This window comes from Acipenser ruthenus, chromosome 15 (assembly GCF_902713425.1).
Source record: "Acipenser ruthenus chromosome 15, fAciRut3.2 maternal haplotype, whole genome shotgun sequence".
NCBI lineage: Eukaryota > Metazoa > Chordata > Actinopteri > Acipenseriformes > Acipenseridae > Acipenser > Acipenser ruthenus.
In genome coordinates, this window is record NC_081203.1 from 2,350,328 (window position 1) to 2,372,016 (window position 21,689).

Sequence of the window (21,689 nt, forward strand, 5' to 3'; positions counted from 1 at the left end):
CACACCAGATCATTGAGATCATTCGTTTCTATCATTCAGATCATTAGCTTATAACCTCATTGATCAAAGTGATGGAGAGAGACACTTTTTTTCCCTTGTCTCGGCACAAATACAATCAGGCAAAATAATAATAATAATAATAATAATAATAATAATAATAATAATAATAATAATAATAATAATAATAATAATAATGGACTCTTGACCGGAGGGTTGTGTGTTCAGTCCCCAGTGGGGGACACTGCTGTTGTACCCTTGAGCAAGGTACTTTACCTAGATTGCTCCAGTAAAAACCCAACTGTATAAATGGGTAATTGTATGTAAAATAATGTGATATCTGTATAATGTGAAATAATGTATAATGTGATATCTTGTAACAATTGTAAGTCGCCCTGGATAAGGGCGTCTGCTAAGAAATAAATAATAATAATAATAATAATAATAATAATAATAATAATAATAATAATAATAATAATAATCATCATCATCTCTGTGCCATGAAACTGAAAATACAGAGATGCATATATATATATATATAGATAGATAGATAGATAGATAGATAGATAGATAGATAGATAGATAGATAGATAGATAGATATTTTTTTTTAATCAGGTTCAACTTTAATATAAAAATGGGTTTATTCCAAATGAAAAGTAGCTTGTTTAACACCAGATAGTTCTGTTTAATTGTCTCTATCAGGCATGAGTCACAATAGATACAGAGAGGGTTTATTAATAGAGGCATCTTTATGGGACATTAAGGATAGACAGTGTACTCTCCAACACTCAAATGTGCAAATGCTATGGGGTGTTACTAATACCAGCATCCCTCATAACAGTGTAGCTGAAGTTTTTTTTTTTTTTTTTTTTTCCTTACAGTGCCTGGGCTGGAATACCAGAAGTGTGATAGCCTTCCGATGCATCTGGTAGACCAGCTGACTGTATAAATCAATAAGGGCTGCTGGAGTAGCAAGGGGTCACCTTCACCAAACTGGTTTGCCTCCGGGAAGCTTCATTCTTAGGTAAAATAGTTCTAAGGTAACAAAGGGTATGCAACTGTGAGGGGGTTTGCTTACGGCCTTCAGTTGACATGCAAACCCCCCCCCCCCCCCCAAAAAAAAACAACAACACATGCATCAAATTAGGGTTCAGGAACCACTAAAGACAGCAGTATTTAAGGGGTACCACAATGCACAGCCCCTTGTTCTGTCAGCTGCTATAATGTATAGCATGATGTATTTGTACTTCTGCTTTTTCAGATGGGGCTATGCAAGAGCTTTTTGGTTTTTAGCGTTCTGAGTTGTTGAGTTTTGGACGCTGCTGCTGCTGCACTAGAACGCAGGAGCGCATCTCCCTCCCTCGCTCGCTCGCTCGCTCGCATCCTGAATCCTGGCTTGCAAAGCCGCTCGCCTCGGCTGCACTGTGTCTCCGGAGAACATTCCAGGCTGGTAAAGTCAGTTAGATATTTGAATAGCACAGAGGAACCGCCTCTCTCTGATTGGACTGTCGGGCTCTAAAGGGGCGGGGTACACGGGGCACTGACGGAGACATCCGAGCTTCTATTGGCTTGAACTGTTGGGGGCGGTGACCGCTGCGAGGTATAAGTACTCTGGCTTGCCCCGCAAGTTGGTGATTGCTTGCTCGTACACAGAAGCGAGTCGGGGGAAGCGGTGTTCAATGAGTCCCTATGCTGTACACGCAAACCTGACGCGTCCCCGAATAAAATACCGCCTCCTCCGCTAAACAGAACTGCTTGTTTGGTTTTCGCCAAGAAAAGAAGTACATAAACACTCATGATAAACACCATGGAATGTGCCATGGATGCACAAAACCTAATTTCGATTTCTTTACGGAAAATCCACAACTCCAGGACGCAGAGAGGAGGCATAAAGCTGCACAAGAACCTCCTGGTTTCGTATGTGCTGAGGAACGCCAAGCAGCTTTACATGAACGAGAAATACGCGGAGATCTACAGGATGCAGCAGTACGAGGAGGTGATGACCGTCTGCAACGAAATCCAGGAGCTGAACCCACTCGATTTAGCCGAAGACATCGTGGAGGCGAGCGGGGACTGCTGCAGCCAGGGCGCGGGGAGCCCCCTTATCATGGAACCGGCGAGCGTGTGCTGCGCGCTGCCTGCAAGCAACCACCCGGCTCACACGCCGCACCAACAGCAGCAGCTCCAGGCTACAGCTGCCTGCTCCGCCGCCGGCTTGGCGCTCCAGAGCGAGGAGGTCTGTAAAGAAACTAACTCTGCTTTTTTCCGGAGCTGTTGCGCGGAAGCCTACCCTGTGACGGACTGCGATTTTTCCTCGCTGAGCGCTGTGCACTGCAACAAAACGACGGTGTTGGACTTGGATACGCACGTAGTGACCACTGTGGAAAGCGGGTGTCTCCACCAGGACTGCTGCGCTGTGCAGTGCCATGGCGCACAGGCACCGGCCAAGAAGCGCAAGTTTGATTTCGGGTGTTACGCGGCCGAATCGGAGGAGGTTCCGGATTTTACGCCGTGCAAGAGAGCGAGGTTCGAAGACTTTTACTGCCCTCATTCGGAGCAGCTGGACACTTCTAACATTTCCAATTTGATCTCGATTTTCGGCTCGGGGTTTACGGGGCTGGTGAGCAGGCAGGCGGACTCTGAGTTCTCTTTGAACGGGCAGTTCTGTAGCAAACAAACGCTCGCCAGTCTCGGAGCGTGGACTCGGGCCATCGTGGCTTTTTAATCGTGCTGTAAATCAGAAAACAATATATATATATTATACTTTATAAATTGTACAGAGTTTTAAAACAAATGGACTTTATTTTTGCTATGTAGCACCTATTTAAAATACGAAGCAGATTTCCATTGTTAAAATGGTCGAGGGGAATGCTTTTAACACGATGTGCAGGTTTATTAATTGTATTTTTTTTAAACAGACCTTTTAAACCTTTTAAATGTGTGTTGTGAATATTATCTCACGGAGTTAATTTCGCTGCCTTAATTAATCTTAGCAGCGTTGCTAAACAAACCCACATTTGAAAGTGTTTTTTGTTGTCCATGTGTGGGGGTGCACGGGTTTCATAGCGCTGGCACATTTTGATGCGTCTGTTTTGTTGTTTTCTTTAAGCAAATCCTGTGGCTAATTTAAATGTCGGCATACACAAACATAGTTTTATTCAGCAAAATTTGACATGGATGAATTACAAAGAGAAATCATTTCACCTTTTCTTTTACGGGGTCTGTCTAGCCCAGCAAATTTCTTACCCCGCCACATATTGTGAGACGGTGGCTATTTTAAACTAAAAGACTCCTTTTCTCAAGTTTCTTTACTTTGAGTTTCAGGTATCGTTGATTAGGCTTAAATAAGACATTTGTGCAAAAAATAAATAAATAATTTGACACAATTTATAAGCAATGGGAGAAAAAAAAGAACAGCAATCACCTTTTAGATGTAATCAGAATTGGTGTTTCCGTTTTATCTTTTATTATCGATATATTTGTGAATCGGTGGTACTGTACTGGGGAAAAATGTACTCCATGGTCCTGTGGTCGGTTTTGTAGTCCACTGGTGTTTATCTTCCCATCAGACTAATTTGAATGAAGCAATTAATTAAACTACAGCTCCCATAGTACACTGCACGTATCACTTTAATCAAACTTGCAGGTATAAGGCAGTCTGGTTCAAATTGTTTATCAGGAATGAAGAGTTCTAGTTTTAGCCTTCATAGACATTTATGATGCCAATTGTGCTAGGATTTGTGTGTGTTTTTTTGTTTTTTTTATAAATATTGGACCTTTTGTTGTAAAAAGGCAAGTCTTTCCATTCTGCCATGCATCCCTTCACATTTATATAAGCACTATGTGTATTAAAATCTTTTAATAAAAAAATGAAAAAACGTTTCCAAACGTTTCCCCCCCCCCCCATATTTTTGTTGGTAAACTTGTATTTTTGTGCATATTTAATTGTATATCACCGGGTAAAACTGTTTGAAATACTTGTTTTAAATTTATAATCTTAATAAAAAAAAAGAAAAAAAATCCTGAAAAATTACATTTTCAGTTTTGTTTGCATTTTTTTTTTGTTACAGCGGCGCGGTCCGAAAGCATTCAGAGGCCGCAGCTTTGGGGAGAGCTTGGTACTGGGGTGAGGATGGGCTTAACCGGCATTGCAATGCGCTGGGGAGCAGGGCTGGTGAGAGATGGCATCTCTATGCGTCCATCGGAACTCCTGTATTACTGTTGACATCATCTCCAGCAGACGCACACAGGTGGCCTCCCCAACCTATGGCTGCTTGCAGTTGTGATGCTGTCTATGAGAAACAGCAGTGACCTACTGCTCTTCAATATAGGTTATCAGTCTAATACCACAACTGGTCTGCTGAGCAGTGAGCTTTACCCCAGCCATCTTGCATGCTTTTCCATCAAAACAAATGCGCATGGGTGTCTTTGAGTTTTCCCTCTTCTGTTTAGGAAGGGCCTCCAGTTGCTGAGTAATACAGTCGTTTTGCTCATAGTGTGCAGTGAGCGCCGTGTCGCTGCGTTTGGAAACACTGGTGTGCTCCTGGGTGCTTCAAGAAGAGAGAACTTCATCATCCTTCCAAATCCGCTGGAGAGGCAGGAGATCTTGCATCCAGGGGCATCCTGGCTCGCTGCCCGGCTTACAGAAGATACTGCCCATGCACACGGGCATGTGAGCCCTTTCACTGAGTCCTCCCAGCCAGGAGGTGGATTCAATCTAACCGCACAGCGCTGCTCTGTGGCTGAAGATATTTCCCTTTTCTACGGCGCTATTCAATCACACTTGAGGGTCTTGGCAAGCCCCAGCACCACAATGCCCCTCATTGTGAAACGCATGGCGCTTCATGCGTTTGGAACAAGCAGTTCATTTGAAAGGGTGTTGTGAATTTAAAAATCCGTGTTCAGTTTGATCACATTAACAAAACAGCAACGTTACCGTAGCAAGGCTGGTTGGAAAAGGGCATGGCTTTTGTGCAGGGGTTTCTTAAAATCCTGGTATTGTCTTCAGCTGGAAACTCACATGGTAGGGTCAGTCAAACGTTTGAAGCCCTCCTCTTGCATTCAAGCATTTGAAAGTATCCAGTTCCAAAAAGAGAATTACTTTTGCATGCTGTCAAGTGGTTGAGATGGAACAGCATTCACAAAGGTCGATCCTTACCTAGAAAATAAATACAAATAAGCATATAATAATAATAATAATAATAAATACAAAAAATACTGCCACCCAATATGAAGATAAAAACACAGACTCAAGCACTATGCTGGGGGAGACCACAGCCGATCAGAAGTGATTTAACTGCGATTTGAAGTTGTTTAAGGTTTTTGTATTTGTCCACACCACAGTGCGCTGCGGCGCCCTCAAACATCACTATTTCTATCTCTTCAATTTTCCCTCTCTCAGTTTGTTATCACTGCCGCGTGCCACTTGGTGGTGTTCTTCAAAATCAGCGAGTGAAGGTATTAAAGACTCGGGAGAGGCAGCAGCACCTCCGGCTGACCTCGGCAACAGCACAGCCTGGGTGGTTCATTTTTCTCGTTTCGAATCGCATTATTTCATCCTCGCCGCTGCTCCCGTGCAAAGCTGTACAGGGCGAGCACAAAAACGCGATGTGCATTGTTTTACAATTGCTAATGTGACCCTCTAAAATTAGAAATCAGTTTTATTTTTAATTGTTATTATTATTATTGTTTTTTAAACCCCAACACACACACACACACGCGCGAATATAACGTGGTTTTCCAAAAGCGTTGTGGTGGTCGTGTTTTTTATTATTATTATTTTTTTTTTAATAGAAAGCATTAGCAGATTGGCAAAGTTCATCAATCTAAAAAAAAAAAAAAAAACTAAAATCGAAACTAAAGCCGTCTCCTAATAATTATATTTGTTTTTGGCACCAGCTGTCTTAGACTTCCTGGCCGTGTAAAAGCAGTATTTCTCCTGTAGTTATTTTTTTTTTTGGGGGGGGGGGGGGGGGGGGGTAAAGTTAAGTTATTTTCAGGGTTAAAGTTTAAACGCGCTTTCTTACTTTTTATTTTTTGAAGAAATAACATTTTATTTTAACCTCCTGTTTACGAATTGGTTTGTTGGAAGGGCGAACTGTGTAGAACGAGCTCCTCCTTGCGGTGATGTGGCGAACTACACGCTTATCCTGCACAGCACTGTCATTTCTATGTCATATCAAAAGATGCGCTTTTTAATTATTTATTTAGCACTGCTAGGTTCTTAAGTACGAAAGGTAGCCGAAGTGGCTCGCTGGAATGTAGTTCTTCGGTAGCTGTAGCCTCGGCGTTGTTTATAAGCCGTGGTTTCAGGCTTTAGCTTTCAGGGCATAATTCTGTAGAGAGTTTGGAATCCGTGAATGCATCACTGCATATAGTATTCTGCACCGGCCATGCTTCTGTTTGCTTTGAAACGTCTTTGTTATCGCAGCTTTCTTCCTTCAACGCGTTTAAATACGGCAGTTCCCTCTCAATGTGCATCCATATAAACTTATATATATATATATATCGTTATATACTGGTTTGAAATGAGTCAGCCACTTCACTACAGCCAAGCCCCCTTACACAGTAAGCATGGGCAGTTCTTAAATGATAAAGCTATGCAGCTGCAATCTTATGTTGCCCTTCACTGCACGGCTGTATTGACAGATCCCTTCTTTATTTCCAGGGCAGCTGTGGTCTACCTGTCAGAATAAGTAAGGGAGAAGTAAAGACGGGGGGGGGGGGGGAATGGGGGGGTGTCACTGCCCGAAACAGATTGCACTCTAAACGCCTGTCAGACGCACAGAGAGCAGACATCTCGGAGCGGCCCTGAACAAACAGCTCCTCGCCAGCCTGTGCAGCGTGGTCCCCAGCACAGTCAGCAGAGAGCAGGAACGCAGGCAAGCAGGAGCAGAGCTCTGAAAGATCATCTCCTACAAACACAGCTTCCTCCCGGTGATGAGAGTTAACAAGCGCTCATTTCAACCCAAGCTCTGTGATTTCAAAAGCATGAAAGCGCCTTGGATTTACTGTTGATTTAGAAATGAATTACACAGTTGTTCCAAGTCCCCACACTACCCCCCCCCCCATGGTTATACTGTGCAATTTACTGTGGGTTTACCATGCTTTTCAATTTGCTTTACCAGACCTCTCTGTGCTTTACCATGCCTCTCTGTGCTTTACCATGCTTCCCTATGCTTTACCATGCCTCTCTGTGCTTTACAATGCTTCCCTATGCTTTACCATGCCTCTCTGTGCTTTACAATGCTTCCCTGTGCTTTACCAGACCTCTCTGTGCTTTACAATGCTTCCATATGCGTTACCATGCCTCTCTGTGCTTTACCATGCCTCCCTGTGCTTTACAATGCTTCCCTATGCTTTCCCAGACCTCTCTGTGGTTTACAATGCTTCCCTATGCTTTACCAGACCTCCCTGTGCTTTACAATGCTTCCCTATGCTTTACCATGCCTCTCTGTGCTTTACAATGCTTCCCTGTGCTTTACCAGACCTCTCTGTGCTTTACAATGCTTCCATATGCGTTACCATGCCTCTCTGTGCTTTACCATGCCTCCCTGTGCTTTACAATGCTTCCCTATGCTTTCCCAGACCTCTCTGTGCTTTACAATGCTTCCCTATGCTTTACCAGACCTCTCTGTGCTTTACAATGCTTCCCTATGCTTTCCCAGACCTCTCTGTGCTTTACAATGCTTCCCTATGCTTTACCAGACCTCTCTGTGCTTTACAATGCTTCCCTATGCTTTACCATACCTCTCTGTGCTTTACAATGCTTCCCTATGCTTTACCAGACCTCTCTGTGCTTTACAATGCTTCCCTATGCTTTCCCAGACCTCTCTGTGCTTTACAATGCTTTCACTATACTTCATTAGACTTTGTTTTGCTGTACCACACTTTCACTGTGCTTTATTATGCTTTGTTATGCTTTTACAGTGGGAAACACTTTACAAGGGTGAAATATCCCTGAGCCATCCATGTACAGCCGCCTGGTCTGTGACGGCAGGGTCTGGCAGGCTTGTGAAAGGAATGCATGGGAGAGGGAGCTGTGAGCAGAGCTAGGCCTGGGACGAAAAACACAAAAACAGTTTGTATCCAGCGCCATGGCAACTAACAAAATCCCGCTGAACTGACCACCTCTCCTACCGACAGCTGCTGGGGGGGGGAAGAGGAGGAGGAAGAGGAGAGCCAAAAAATACCTGCCATATTTAGCACACAGTCGTGTGCCGTCAGTCTCCCTTACTCACTTTGTTTTTTCAAATATTGTGCAGTATGTTATAGTTGCATGTGTATATTTAAGTTAGTTCCAGTCACCGTGTGCGTCCTCTTAAACAAACCTCTGCGTTCAGTGTGGTGTCCAGCATTCTGGAACGTGATACATGTTACAAGATTTTAATTAGGCTCTCCGGGTTCAAACCCTTGCTCTTTAGAATCCTGCAAATCATTTACTGCAAGATCATGAGCCAGAACCCCTATGCATTGTCACTGTGAGTGATGCGTTCCCTTGAAGCCACGACTCAGTGAAATACTGATTCAGTCAAACACATTGCACACTCTTTTTTATTAAATTTATTGACACATGTACATGCTATCAGGTCATGCTCAATACATTGGTGCTGATTTTTAAATACAAAATAAAAAATTAATAACTGCAAGTGACAGCGCGCACACACACACACACACAGAGCATCTCCTTTCAGTGAAACTTTGAAGATCTTTACATCTCCTGATGGGACGAAACCAGTAACTCTGGGATTTCAATCCATCATGTCAGCCTGCCCAGCCCTGGAGCCCCAAGCCCTCCAATTCCAGTTCCAGTTCTGATTCCAAATTCTTTCCAAGGAATTAGAATTGGTATTTTAGAGACATCACAATCGCTGTGATGGTTAAATTGGCTTCAAGTGAAAGGGTTTTGGAAGAGGCTGAGAATGCATAAAGACTTTAACACACACACACTGGTTCCGAGCTCCTGCATGTTATTAACACAAAGAACAATAAAACAAACTATTCTCTCACTTTTCTATTCCCCTAAACTATGTACACCATTCTATTTTACTAGGAGGTTTTGCCATACCACTTCTGTGTTTGAGTCAATAAAGATTGTGAGAAGTGAAACCAAACGAGGCTGCACTGAAGTATGCAGAAGTTTAGACTAAGACATGTGGGGAAGGGAATTATATTTACAGCGTCTTTACTGTAGAAGCTTGCGAAACAAAGGCACCCACTCTGCAATTCATCCATTCACTTATAGACTTTATTTATCTATCGGTGTGTTTTCTCAGGGCTTGACGGACAAGATAGGGAGCAGGCTGCCAAACTTGAAGTGCTGGATCACTGGGAACTTTTCAAGACACTGGAAGAGAAAAAGAGACAATAACTGAAAATGAGGAGAGACTGCAACAAATTCCAGGCCAGGAGGTGAGCAAATGCAACAGGATTTAAAAACCTAAATTAAAATACAAGAAAATCTCAAAATCAGACCAAAATCTGCAATACTACAGAGATTCAGAACCTCACAGCTGGCTGCTATCTACGCTGCGAATGTGCTGGGATTACTCCGCCTGCATTTCAGCTCGCTGAGTGATTGTGAACCTCCCCAGGCTGCTGGGAGGAGGATATCAGTGTGATATCCACTGTCCCCTCCCTGGCCTTGGTGTTGAGAGCGCATCTCACAACATGACAGAGCTCCTTCACAGCAGAGAGGGCCCTGCAGACTCTCACAATGCTGCCTGAGGAAGCTTCATCGCTGAACTCCTGACCTCTGCTGGGATTGGCTTCTGGCTCACAAAGAAAAACATTAAAAGAGATCACACCTTTACTGAAGACCCCCTGCCACACACACACACTGCTCTAGGGCTTGGCTAGAGAAAGCAATCCTCGCAGGCAGGAATTCGAATCAGAGTGACATGGAGATCACATTCTCACCATCTCTCTCTCTCAGTTAGGAGCAAGTGCTTGTTTATAGCAAGACTTCACTGTTTGCCCATTCTTACTGCAGGCTTCCTTGTTTCAATGCAGTGTTATAAACACATGGTTTCAATGCAGTGTTATAAACACATGGTTTCAATGCAGTGTTATAAACACATTGTTTCAATGCAGTGTTATAAACACATGGTTTCAATGCAGTGTTATAAACACATTGTTTCAATGCAGTGTTAACACGCTGTTTTGTTGTTCTTTGCCTTGCCACCTCACATCTAGTCACCCGTGTAACGAGAAGCCAGCCAATGGTGATAAATGCAGCACTGCAATGGATTACAGTGTTTAGTAACAAGCTCACATGTGTCTTATTACACTTCTAGTAAAACCAGGAATGGATCAGACTGCTATGCAATGGGAGTCTTATTGCCATACCTGTACACAATTAGATATAGCACACCAGTTACATACAAACACGACTCCCTGCTAGAATCAGTGTCAGCCTCTCTGAACTTGAAAACAGGCTGAATATTTCACTCTATTAGGACCTCTCTCTAAGATACAAGACCATGAACATGACTCATTTCTATTTCTTTCTCACCCCCCCCCCCCCCCCTCCCATCGCCCCTAAATACACAAGCGAGTCACCACCATTGGAACTGGGATCTGTTCACCCCGTGGCTTTCCTCCGATTTTAAAAAGAATACGTGTATTCACAAGTACTCCAGCGGCCACGTTAACTGCCTGCAGATAAAATACCACCACAGCGCAGTACGTCTAAGGCCGTGGAAACAAACTCAAGAGATCCCATGAAAGAATAAATCACCACGACCTACAGCCTCCAAACATGCATGTCAAAATGTGAGTGTGACAAATATAGACATGCTGATGGAGACTAAAGGACACGCCCCTCCACAGAACCTCTTAATAACTTGTGCTCAGCTGTCCTCACTGAAGTTGCATCACAAGTCACAGATAAAACTCTAGATATATACAGAATGTTCAAATGACGGCGAAACTCGGCTCCAATCCATACAAGGTTATCTGAATGTACCCAGCTGCAATGCAGCTAGCTGAAGGGACTGAAAGCACTGACTGTAGTTGCTTCTGCAAATCTTACTGTATCACTTGAACAGGGTGAGCAGAAACACGCTGTTTTTCTCGCACAGAGAGTGAAATCTAGACTTAGTCGATTTCAGCTGTGGGCTGTCGAAACAGAGCGAGAGTCAGAGGCAGCGAGGGGGGTGGGGTGGGGCTGGCTGCCTCGCTCGGCAGAGACAGACTGAGAAGGCATGCAGTCCGACCGTAAACACAGGATGTGGGCTGAGGGGAGGGGCCAGCCTTCCTCTGCAACGCGCACTTAACCATTCCATTCCTGGAATGAAGCACTCAAAAAAGCAGCGAAGAGCAAAACTAAAAACAGAATTTGAGGGGGCAGGAGAAACGGTAACACAACTTGGAAAACAGCCAAAGTAATTCATCAAGCCCGATTGTATTTGATTTTCTTGTGGACCACACTGCTCTGCACCCCTCTCACAATGCCTGGTTTGCACCCTTCAATCTGCCCATGGTTCCTGACAGACTCTGAAACACAAAGCCACTGCTGTGTGTGTGTGTGTGTGTGTGTGTGACCTCCCTCTCTCCCTCCCTTCCCTGGCAGGAAGTCTCTGCTCATTTCCTCTCAGAGGCCCGGCTCTCGCGGAAGTGAAGGAGACAGGGGCTGCATTCTCCCTGGGCGGGCTGCAGAGCCTGACACAGGCCCCAGGAATCAGTCAAAGGCCAGAGGTGAAAGGGCAAGGGAACTGGTGGGGGAGAGGGGGGAGGGGGAGTTCTCAGAGGAGCGAGAGTCAAAAGGTGTCTTTTTAACTCTGCATTTACTAAGATGATTTTCTTGGCATGTGTAGGGAATTCAGTTTTGAAAATGTATGCTTGATAAAAAATAAAAAAAAGATCTCTTATGCTCTAAAGTCTTAAGTGCTGTACCTTTAAAAAAAAAAGCAGAATAAAGTCTCAAAAGTGCTGTGCACTATTACAAATTCAGATTGCAATAATAATAATAATAATAATAATAATAATAATAATAACAATAATAACAACAACAACAACATCTGGGACCTGTTTAGAACTAAATCAGCAGGCAATGCAAGACTGGAGTCCCCCCCATCCAGAGATTAGGTTAGAGTTACACAGAGAGCTTGAAAATCAATGCTGACGCACTCGCCACTATGGGGACGCACATGGTTTTCATTATGCTGAAAAAAAAAAAAAAAAACCTACAGCTCCCATCGTCTTTGTTTCCTGCTTCAGACAGCCTTCATTTCCAATTCCCTCAATTCCTGCTGCAGGCAATGCTGGGATTGGATTACATCCCCCCCCCCCTCCCCCCAACACATGTGAATCCCCGGGGAGGGGAGGGGAGAGGGGGGGGGGGGGGGGCTGAGGACCCCCCACATACCCCCTCCCCCTCCCCTCCCAGGCTCCACATCACTGAGGCTCGTTTGCAGGTCTGTCCCAGGCTCCAGTTACACACCTTCTAGAAATGGTTAAATATATTAGTTCTGGATTAACATGGGGTTTTCATGTTTGAACGTTTCAATATTCTTTCATTTAGAATTATCTACAAAACAAAAAGTATCATTCGTACCATATTACAGTAAAAAAATCAAAAAAAATCTCAGGAGTGAAATAAACCTGCTAGCCCATCTCGTTATTTATTAAAGTGAGTTTAGGAAACGCTCTTCTGTACAGTAGAATACGTGCCATTTCCTTTCGTTTGTTTCCTCTCTCATGAATAAACCCTGTTCTATAAACGAATATGAACGTGGTCATTTCAAGTCGTGTCTGAATCATTATTTGAATAATTTGTCCCAGCACAAAAATATGAAAACCTTTTATTCCAAAGCCTGTAATCCAAGAGAGAAGGTGACTCAAGGAATCAGCCAACTCCACCCGTGACATTCATTTCAGTTCATCAAAATCTAACAATTTCTTTAAAATGAAATCCCTTCTTTTTACAAAACTACTGCATGCATTCCACAGCAGAGTGAAACGGAGGATTTCACTGTTTACTCTAATTTAGTGACATGCAGTAGGTGTATGTAACGTGTACTGGAAGGAGAAGTCTGTTTATCAAGGTAAACCTGTATTCATTCCTGATCTGCTTCCTTGTCTTGGTTCTGGGGGTTTTCTGTCCTGTTCTTACAACCTACTTCTCTCAGTTCTGTGCCGCTTCAGCACACCCCTCTGTACATACAGGATGTGACACCTGAAACAGACCTTGTCCCCGCCTTCCGACTTCCTCCTGCATTGCCAGCCATTTCCACGGCAACGGCAGAACACCACAGCACAACAGCTGACAGGACAGGAGAGGGTGGGGGATCAATGGGTGGGTTCCAGACCAGACAGGATTCCCATAATGCATCCTGTGGTGTGTGCATCACCAGCTTAGAAAAGGATCGAACACAGAACTGAGATGCACAATTTCTCTTTGGAGAGCAATCTGGTATTGATTCACTGCTTGCTCTTTGGAGGTATATACTTCAGAACCCGTCCTGCAGCCACCCCTCAGAGATTGTGGAAGAATGACCATGCTTTCTTGTTACTGGGGTTCATCGTGTGAGTTATCACATGTACTGGATTGCGTGCTGCACAGTCTCGTGGCTTTGGTGTGTCGGTACTGTGTGTGTGTTTTATTAAAGGGAGGGCGCCTACCTCTGCCTTGTACATTCGGATGAGTCCCTGGTTGACTTTGGACCAGGTGGGGACGGCGCTGATGTTCCACAGCTGGTTGGAGTGCTCAGCGAACGGGCCCGTCTTCATCTGAAACGCACACGTGGGAATAAATACAAGACAGAGCCGGAGGAGGGTCTTCCACTCACAGAAACTTCACTCCACATTGCAATGGAGCGATCTGAACCTCCCAAGACTTTATACAATGAGCAACTATAACAGAGCCATCTGAAAACACTGCCTCTCACACTGCAGCCCCGTACATTATCAACTGAGCTACTGAAACTAACTCCCACACTGCAGCCCAGCGCTGTATCCACTGAGCTAGTGGAAGCCATTCCCTCCCACACTGCCGCCCAGTTATTTGATCATTTGATATCTCTCTCTCTCTCTCTCTCTCTCTCTCTGTCTCTCTCTCTCTCTCTCTCTCTCTCTCTCGTGAGAACGGCTCTCGCTCCTCTTGCCCTGGAAGAGGACAGGCTGAGGCCAGCAGGGTCCCCCGAGGGAGGAGTGATTCACAGCACCATGTAGGGAAGGAAATGACTCACAGCCATGCGTTCTTACCTCATCCGCTCCCTCTCTCTAAAGACACGGCTCCCCCCTGCTCCTTCCTGTAACCCCCCCTCTCTCTGCCTGAAACACTATCCGCCCCTTCTCTCAGACACATTTAGAAACCCAGGCCACAGCTGCAGCAGCCCCAACCCTTCCCAAGCCAAGAGGAAGGGGGCATTGCAACACAAACTCACGAGACGGAGCAAGTCAACACATTTTAGCTAGAATATTTTTATATAAAAGTAGAACAACTTAATTAAAAAAAAATAAAGTTTGTTCAGAATTATTACTATGATGATTTTATTTACTTATTTATTTTTTAAATCACCCACCAATTAATTCATTCATTCTCTGATTCTTAGTCACCCCACTATGTATAGTGAAGACATTCCTGATTTGATGTTTTTCTTTATCACATTATGCGTTTTCCTTACATTAGAATATTATTCACGCTTTTGTCCTACATAATGAGCAACATTTAATTTTTCTAGATCCGATCAATCTTTTTATCTACCTCTTCAGATGAGACTCTGCTATTCTGTGAAATGAACCTTCATCTGAAAGTCTGCTCAAGAAACATCAAGTGACCTTTACCTCTGTCTAACACAGTATATATATTCTGACACAGGCAACAGCGGCAAAAACTCCCAAACTAGTTGCGATATTGGTGTGAGTTTCACTTTCAGAATCTGTATTAAAGCAGAATGCAGCACCGGGATTTCCAAAGATGGAGCAAGACTGACCATCTAACAGAATATCACCAGTGACCCGGCCAACGCCTGTGGAGCTCACGTGAGAAACGGTGAAGAGATGCGGAGAGACGCTGCAACGTTCTGCAAACAACGCGTTCTGATTGGTCACTGCGATTCCGTGCGGACCTCTGATTGGCTGTATGGAGGATCAAAATCTAATAACGTCAGCAAGTGGGGTTTTCCCAGTTTGACTCAGCGGAACAACACAGCTAAAAAGAAAATTGTGTTTGTTTGTTTTTTTAAACATGGGTCATTCGCCATAGAGTAAAGCCAACTACACTAAACTTAATACGTGGCCGCTAGATTACTGATCCCGTTGAACAGGTTTGCTGGTAAACTTTAAGAAGCAGACCGACTGTCACGTTTCAGGGGGGAGGGAAAGAAAACACAATTTCACATTGAAGCAACGATAAACGACGCCTCACCTCGTTAATGAACTTGACACACTCCATGAACATGTAGTCTTTGTGGTGTTCGTTTACTATCTTCTCATCAACAAAGTGCCGGGGCTCCAGAGTCGGATGATCTAGAAAACAAATGGAAAGAATAAATACAAAATCGTAATAGAAAAACGTTAGGACCACTGCACTCCACTGGGTGCCACTACAGCTCCATACACAGCAAGGGGTTTACTTCTACAGCCACTGAAAATCTTGCCTTAAAGATTATTTTCTGCTTTTTAATCATTTTGAATACTGCATTTCAACGCACAGTCCACATATCAAATGCAACAACACACACGGGGGAACCTCAGGCTACTCTGCTTTACACAGGAACTGATTTGAACTCAGAACAACACCGTGGTTCTCTGTCCTTATCTGCCTGTCAGCTGCAGGGACAGAAAAAGAGACTCCCGCCTCACAGTAGATTGAGCCATACCAGGTTTTCCTACAGGCTTGATAAGTCAGACCAATGCAAGTTTATTTAAAATCTGCAATGGCTCAAACTGCTATGGAATGGGAGTCCTATTTCCGTCTCAGATTTGTTTGTTTTTTTAAACCTTCAATTCAGATTTAACTTATTTTAAAATATCAGCAAAACAAAAATGTAATCGACATCATTAAAACACACACACACGTTTACAGAATCTGGCCATCAGAAGGTCACGTGGACCATGTTAAAATCTTATTAGAAATAAGGAAGCAAAAGAAACCTTTTATGACGGCAGAATTCAGTAGCTAATATCTGAACGCAGCTGGGCTGACAAACCAATTCACTATTTTATTTCAGGCTCGTGACCCCAGTATAGTATTAAACCCACAGTCTAGACCAGAGAACCACAGTCTGGTCACCTCTACTTGAAACAAAAACACACACACACGGTGTCTCATAAATCAAGCATCACAGGTGGAAGTCTTCTTGTAGGTCATCTCTGCGTTTCCTTCAGCTGTGCAATGTCTTTAGGCAAAGCAATTCATATGGATGTTTGGTGCAGACAGTCCACGTCTGGTTTAACAGAGAACACGCTAATCCGAATGATAACGCCTGCTTATGGGAAACCCTGCAGGCTCATCTCTTTTGTGCCCACGCCTGATCTGCAGTGGTTTCCACCCCACCCCCCCAGTTGTGTGAAAGGCTGCTTTACCTACGAGTTGGGAGCTGCCCCAGATGAAGGGTAGGAACTGGAAGTCGTCCAGCCCCCAGACCCCCTGGCTGCCCGCCGGCTCCATCCGATACGTCTTCTGCAGCTTGCGCATCAACTTCAGGTACCTGCCAATCAAAACCCGGGAACCCTCAGCGTTTAGAACGTTAAGTCACGGCATTCCGGCTCCTCCCACCCTGGGGCAGGAGCTCCGAATTTAAAGCTAACACTCAGCTGGGGACCCGGCTTCCGCTGGTTCAGGGTTTGCTCCTCACCTGTCAAACACTTTGAAGACGATGGCGAGCTGGTCGTCCACCCTCAGCACCCCGATCTTACACAGGCAGCACAGGAAGGCAGCAAAGGCTGCTTCGTGCCCTGAGCACAGAGGAACAGAAGACAGAAGAAACCCTTTTCAATACCACTGGACTGCAAGAGTGCTTACACTACATGCCTGTTACACACTATACAATAACATGCAGTATAACCCAGCTGGTAAACAATGATCTGCGCCTAGGAATAATCTACTGTAGCGTGACATCTGAAAAAGGGAGGCTCAAACTTATTGTAGATTCACTGTGGCAACAGCTCCATCTAGTGGTACTCCATGAGCACACCACCTCACAAGCACATACACGCTTGCTACACCTTGGCAGGAATGCACATGCGGTTCTATGTGGGGTTTGCCTTGCCGAGGGACTGCAGCATGGATAAAGCAGAGGATCCCGGGATCCACAGAGGATGGCACGGTTACCTGTCCCGTAGTCTATTCTGGTGGAGTTCCCAACAGCTTCCTTCAAATACAGCGCGACCTCAGGGACAGCAGCACCGAGAGCCGGGGGGATCACCGAGCGCAACAGATTCTCAGCCTCCTGCGAGGGAAACAACGCCACGGACAAGAGAGCATCGTCAAGCCTCTCCGGGTTTCAAACTGCCGCTCAGCACAGCCTGCGCTTGACAGCAACTTGTTTTAGTTGCAATCAAACTGTGTGTTTTTATCTTTCTTTGGAATTCTGCGATTGGTGTTATTTTATTGAGTATGCTCTGCTTGGGTCTCTCTTTGTATTTGAGCGGCACTGTTGAGATGTACCAGTGCTGGACCTGTGGGCACAGCGTGAATAAACTAAACATAACCAAATGCTGAGTAACTGGGCACAAAAGAAACACTGAAAGCATCACCAAATCACAGCAGGTTGAAGGACTCCAAATGACACTCCCAGTCTCTCACTGAGTTTGTTAAACACAGCTTGCATAGGGCAGGTAGAGTAGCAGGGACGTGTGCTACTGCTACCCTACAGAGCCAGCTCCGGGAGCCATCTCGTTAACATGCTGTTTCAGCACAGCTACACTATGTGAAATCAATACACTATTAATGAAATGATGCGGGGGGGCGTGGTTGTACCTGATCCAGCTTGGTGTACCAGAGCCGGAAGGCTTTGTTCCCAAACCGAGAGGGCTGGTCTATGGGAGGGGTCTCATCGATCCACCGGTCCAGGGTATTGAGCAGAGCCAGCAGATTCTCAATACTCTGCAAGCGGCAACCACAGGAACACAATTTAAACTCTCTACATAGACATACATCGCAGGGATGGAAATAAGACTCCGATTGCATAGCAAACTCACCCATTCCAGGTTTTACTACAAGCTTGATTAGTGTAGGTAACAAGCTCAGGTGTGTCTTATCAAACTCTAAAGTAAAACAAGGAATGGATCAAACTTTGCAATGGGAGCTTAATTTCCATCCCTGCATACATATCTACTCACATATTTGTGAAAGGTAAAATTATAAGAAACTAAATCAAGCAGGCAAAAACTACACAATACCAGAAACTGACCTCACCTCAACAGAGGCTGCTGCTACAGAGCTTTAAAAAAAGGGATACATCTACTGTCATAAAACCAGAGAACAAAGGAAAATCTGTAGAAGGCAGCATAAACTGAAATGTTTGTCTACTTTCTATTAGTGGCTTTGAATGCTAATTGAGGATTGTGGCTTGTATGGATTATGGAAGTGGTGGAGGGCGGTGCTGCAGTCAGGCCAGGAAGCCCCAGCTGGTCACCAGCTCTGTGGAAGTGCTACCCAGCCCCCCAGGGGGCTCAGCCGGTTCACTTAGAGGCTGCCAGAGCTCTCAGAACAGCCATCTTTCACACGAGAGTGACGGCACAGCAGCAACCCCCCCCCCCCGTCACTGAATCAATTATTAAAAGAGAGATCTGTCGAGGTGCGAGACAGGATCAATGTGTGCATGTGTGTATGCATGCATGGGTCCTTTGTGTGAGTGCCAAACAGCCTCACCCTGTGCAAACCCTGCTCTGTGAAATACAAAATACATGAAAAGGATAACACTAGAGCCATACCTCTGATACTTTGTATTCACACGTGATCTTCTTCCCCTTCACCCCTTCGTTCAGAGTCAGGATGAAGCCAATGTAATCAACGTACGCCTGAAAACAAAGAAACACATTCAAAACCTGTTTGGGAGCCATCTGAGAAAGTAGACTTACTTATTAGCAATACTACATACTGTAAAGTGAATGATCACCAGGTTTATACGTTTGACATGGTAGCAGCTTACTAAGATCCGCCACTATTTATACCTTTAAATGACATCCCTTAAACTGGAAGGACCACAGCTGTCTACCCCATCCCTGGAGTAAGTTACGGGTGTTCTAAGGTCTATAGCGCCACCTACATTTACACATGTGGTGTTTGACATCCAGCATTCTTATCACATCTAATGCCAGTTTGAGTAGCTCTTTCCCCAGTTGCTGTATTCAGGTGCAGTACCTGCGAGCGTTTCCACTTGCCCATGTCGGGCACCATGTGGATCTCCTTCTTGGGGACCATGAAGCTGAGGTTGGCAGGGATGTGCTGCACGTCATCTTTAGGACAGGAGCCTGAACGAGAGCACACATCGGGGAAAACAAATAAAACGAGAGATGACCAGTCCGTACTACAGTCCAGGGATGGTAATGAGACTCCCAGTGCACAGCAGTTGGGCCCACTCCTGGTTTTACTAGGCGTTTAATAAGACACACCTGAGCTCCTGTACACGGTGGCTAATCAAGCTCGTAGTCAAACCTGGAATTCGTAATGACCATGTGTTGCAGCCATGTGACACTGAGCTTGGTGCAAGTGATGATCCTGCTCCTATGGACGTGATCCTGGGTTTTTTTGTGCCTCATTTTCCCAGCTAAAGAGTGAATTAAAAACTGGAAAAAATGGGTGGTGCGATGTGGTTAGGATTTGTAATAAAAAATAGAAAAAAAAAAAAAAAGACAACCAGTTCAGGACATTGCACTGCATGGATGATAAAGCTTCCTATCACTTCTAGAGAACTGTAGAACCTCTGAGCAATAGGACAGCATCTAAACTCCCAGCTATAATAACAATATCATCTCTTTGTGCAAACATTTCAGATGCTAAAGGCTCTTCCCTGAAGGCTGCTAACCTAATCTCCTACCCAGATAAATAAGACATCAGCTCCCTTATGCCTGCTGTGCTTTTGGCAGGCTCCCTGGTATGCATTAAAGTCAAATAGAGGGGAATTTAATATGTGAGAGAGCATAAGAGCCTAACTTCAGCACACGCCAGATACTTCCACCTTTCATTCCAACTGTTCTACTCGGCTAATTAAGCTAAACAGTGGATGACCCAAATGCAGGGATGGAAACAAGACTCCTATTGCATAGCAGCTTCACCCGTTCCAGGTTTCACTACGAGCTTGATTAGTCCCCCAGTGTATAGGGAACAAGCTCAGGTCTGTCCGATTAAACTCACTGTAAAACTCCCTGCTAATACAAACAAACAAAAAGCTAGACGGACAGACAGACTCCTTACCCCAGATGATGATGATGCAATGAATAATCTGTGCTAAAGAAGGTCCTTTTGCTAGTTTAAATCACAACTGGACATGCGTTCTCTCGACGTGTGTGAAACTCCAAGCGTTGTAACTATTGGACTAGCGGTTCTCCACTATATGAATTACAGTATACAAGAAACTTTAACTTTTCAATTATAGACTACACACAGGTGTATGCAACTGCAGTGCTTGTAGATCCATCTTTCTGCTGTGTTAAAACCACAGTAGCAGCAAGAAGATACAGGGATGGAAAGAAGACTCCCATTGCATTGCTGTTTGATCCACTCCTGGTTTTATCAGTCACACCTGAGTTAGTCGCTAGTCAAGCTCATATTAAAACCTGGAATGGGTGAAACTGCTATACAATGGGTGTCTTATTTTCCATCCCTGAGTATGTGTGTGTGTGTATATAATTATTATACTGCATTTCAAATCCATTAATTCACAAAACGCTTTAATGAAAACGCTCCGTTATTAAATCAAACTATATTGCAAGAGGCATTATTTTAATTTGTAGACGTGTATCCACCTTTCCGTTGTGCGTTTCTAACTGCAGCGAGCTAGTCACTTTGACAAGGCTCAGCACGACAGGTACTCGGGTACCAGGTCTGTCACGCATCCTTTAAATTATTCATACCTGCGCGTCCGTGTCTTTCATTATTGATGTGTTTACATCTTCACCATCCCTGCCCCTCCCGTTCACAATGGAAGTGCAAAAATATCAAACCGCCTCATTACTATTCTTTTTACATTAAAATAAGCCTTTTACAGTTTTTTAAATAATAAAAACACTTCGCAAAGTTCCGCTCCAGTCGGCGGTAAAGCACACAGATCCACTGTACAAACCCAGCGATGTAAACAGTTAATACATCGCCGAATAAACCCCGGCGCTTACCTGGCTGCTGTTCGGCCTCGGCCATGTTTCATGAGAGGTTAACCAGCCCACAATATCACCTTTCACCTTTCACATTTACACAAAACACGGACTAAAAAAACGCACACACGCAATTTCGTTCACATGTAATTGATTTAAAACACTTCTCCTTCGTGTACTAGCGGGTTTTTACGGACCGTTTAGATTTGCTTGCGAAACGTGAAGGTAAACAAACGCCATGTTTGTGAGGGGCAAAGTCGGGGCGTATAACAGAGAGTACTGCTAGCGATGCGAAAACTGACATTTTAAAAATAAATATGTGTATCAGTATTATTTTGCATTCGAAAAATCAGCTTAAAACACTGGAGGACGGAGGATATTTAATGCCAAAATTAAAAATAAATGAACGAATAAATCAATATCGAAATAA

The 21,689-nt window shown here is 44.3% G+C and overlaps 2 protein-coding genes across 2 annotated transcripts; one reads left to right on the forward strand and one right to left on the reverse strand.

Annotated features, from left to right (window-relative positions):
- The first annotated feature begins 1,619 nt into the window (after window positions 1-1,619).
- LOC117422674 (immediate early response gene 5-like protein) lies at window positions 1,620-4,031 on the forward strand. The gene has a single exon (XM_034927552.2). The coding sequence runs from the start codon at window positions 1,794-1,796 to the stop codon at window positions 2,721-2,723; it is 930 nt and encodes a 309-aa protein (XP_034783443.2). The 5' UTR covers window positions 1,620-1,793; the 3' UTR covers window positions 2,724-4,031.
- Window positions 4,032-8,523: 4,492 nt separating this feature from the next.
- LOC117422208 (serine/threonine-protein phosphatase 2A activator-like) lies at window positions 8,524-21,495 on the reverse strand. The gene is made up of 10 exons (XM_034927397.2): window positions 21,281-21,495; window positions 19,311-19,420; window positions 18,881-18,967; window positions 17,925-18,050; window positions 17,277-17,394; window positions 16,801-16,900; window positions 16,529-16,653; window positions 15,369-15,469; window positions 13,622-13,729; window positions 8,524-9,344 (listed from the first exon to the last, which is right to left on the reverse strand). The coding sequence occupies exons 1-10, from the start codon at window positions 21,303-21,305 to the stop codon at window positions 9,270-9,272; spliced, it is 975 nt and encodes a 324-aa protein (XP_034783288.1). The 5' UTR covers window positions 21,306-21,495; the 3' UTR covers window positions 8,524-9,269.
- Between the last annotated feature and the right edge of the window lie 194 nt (window positions 21,496-21,689).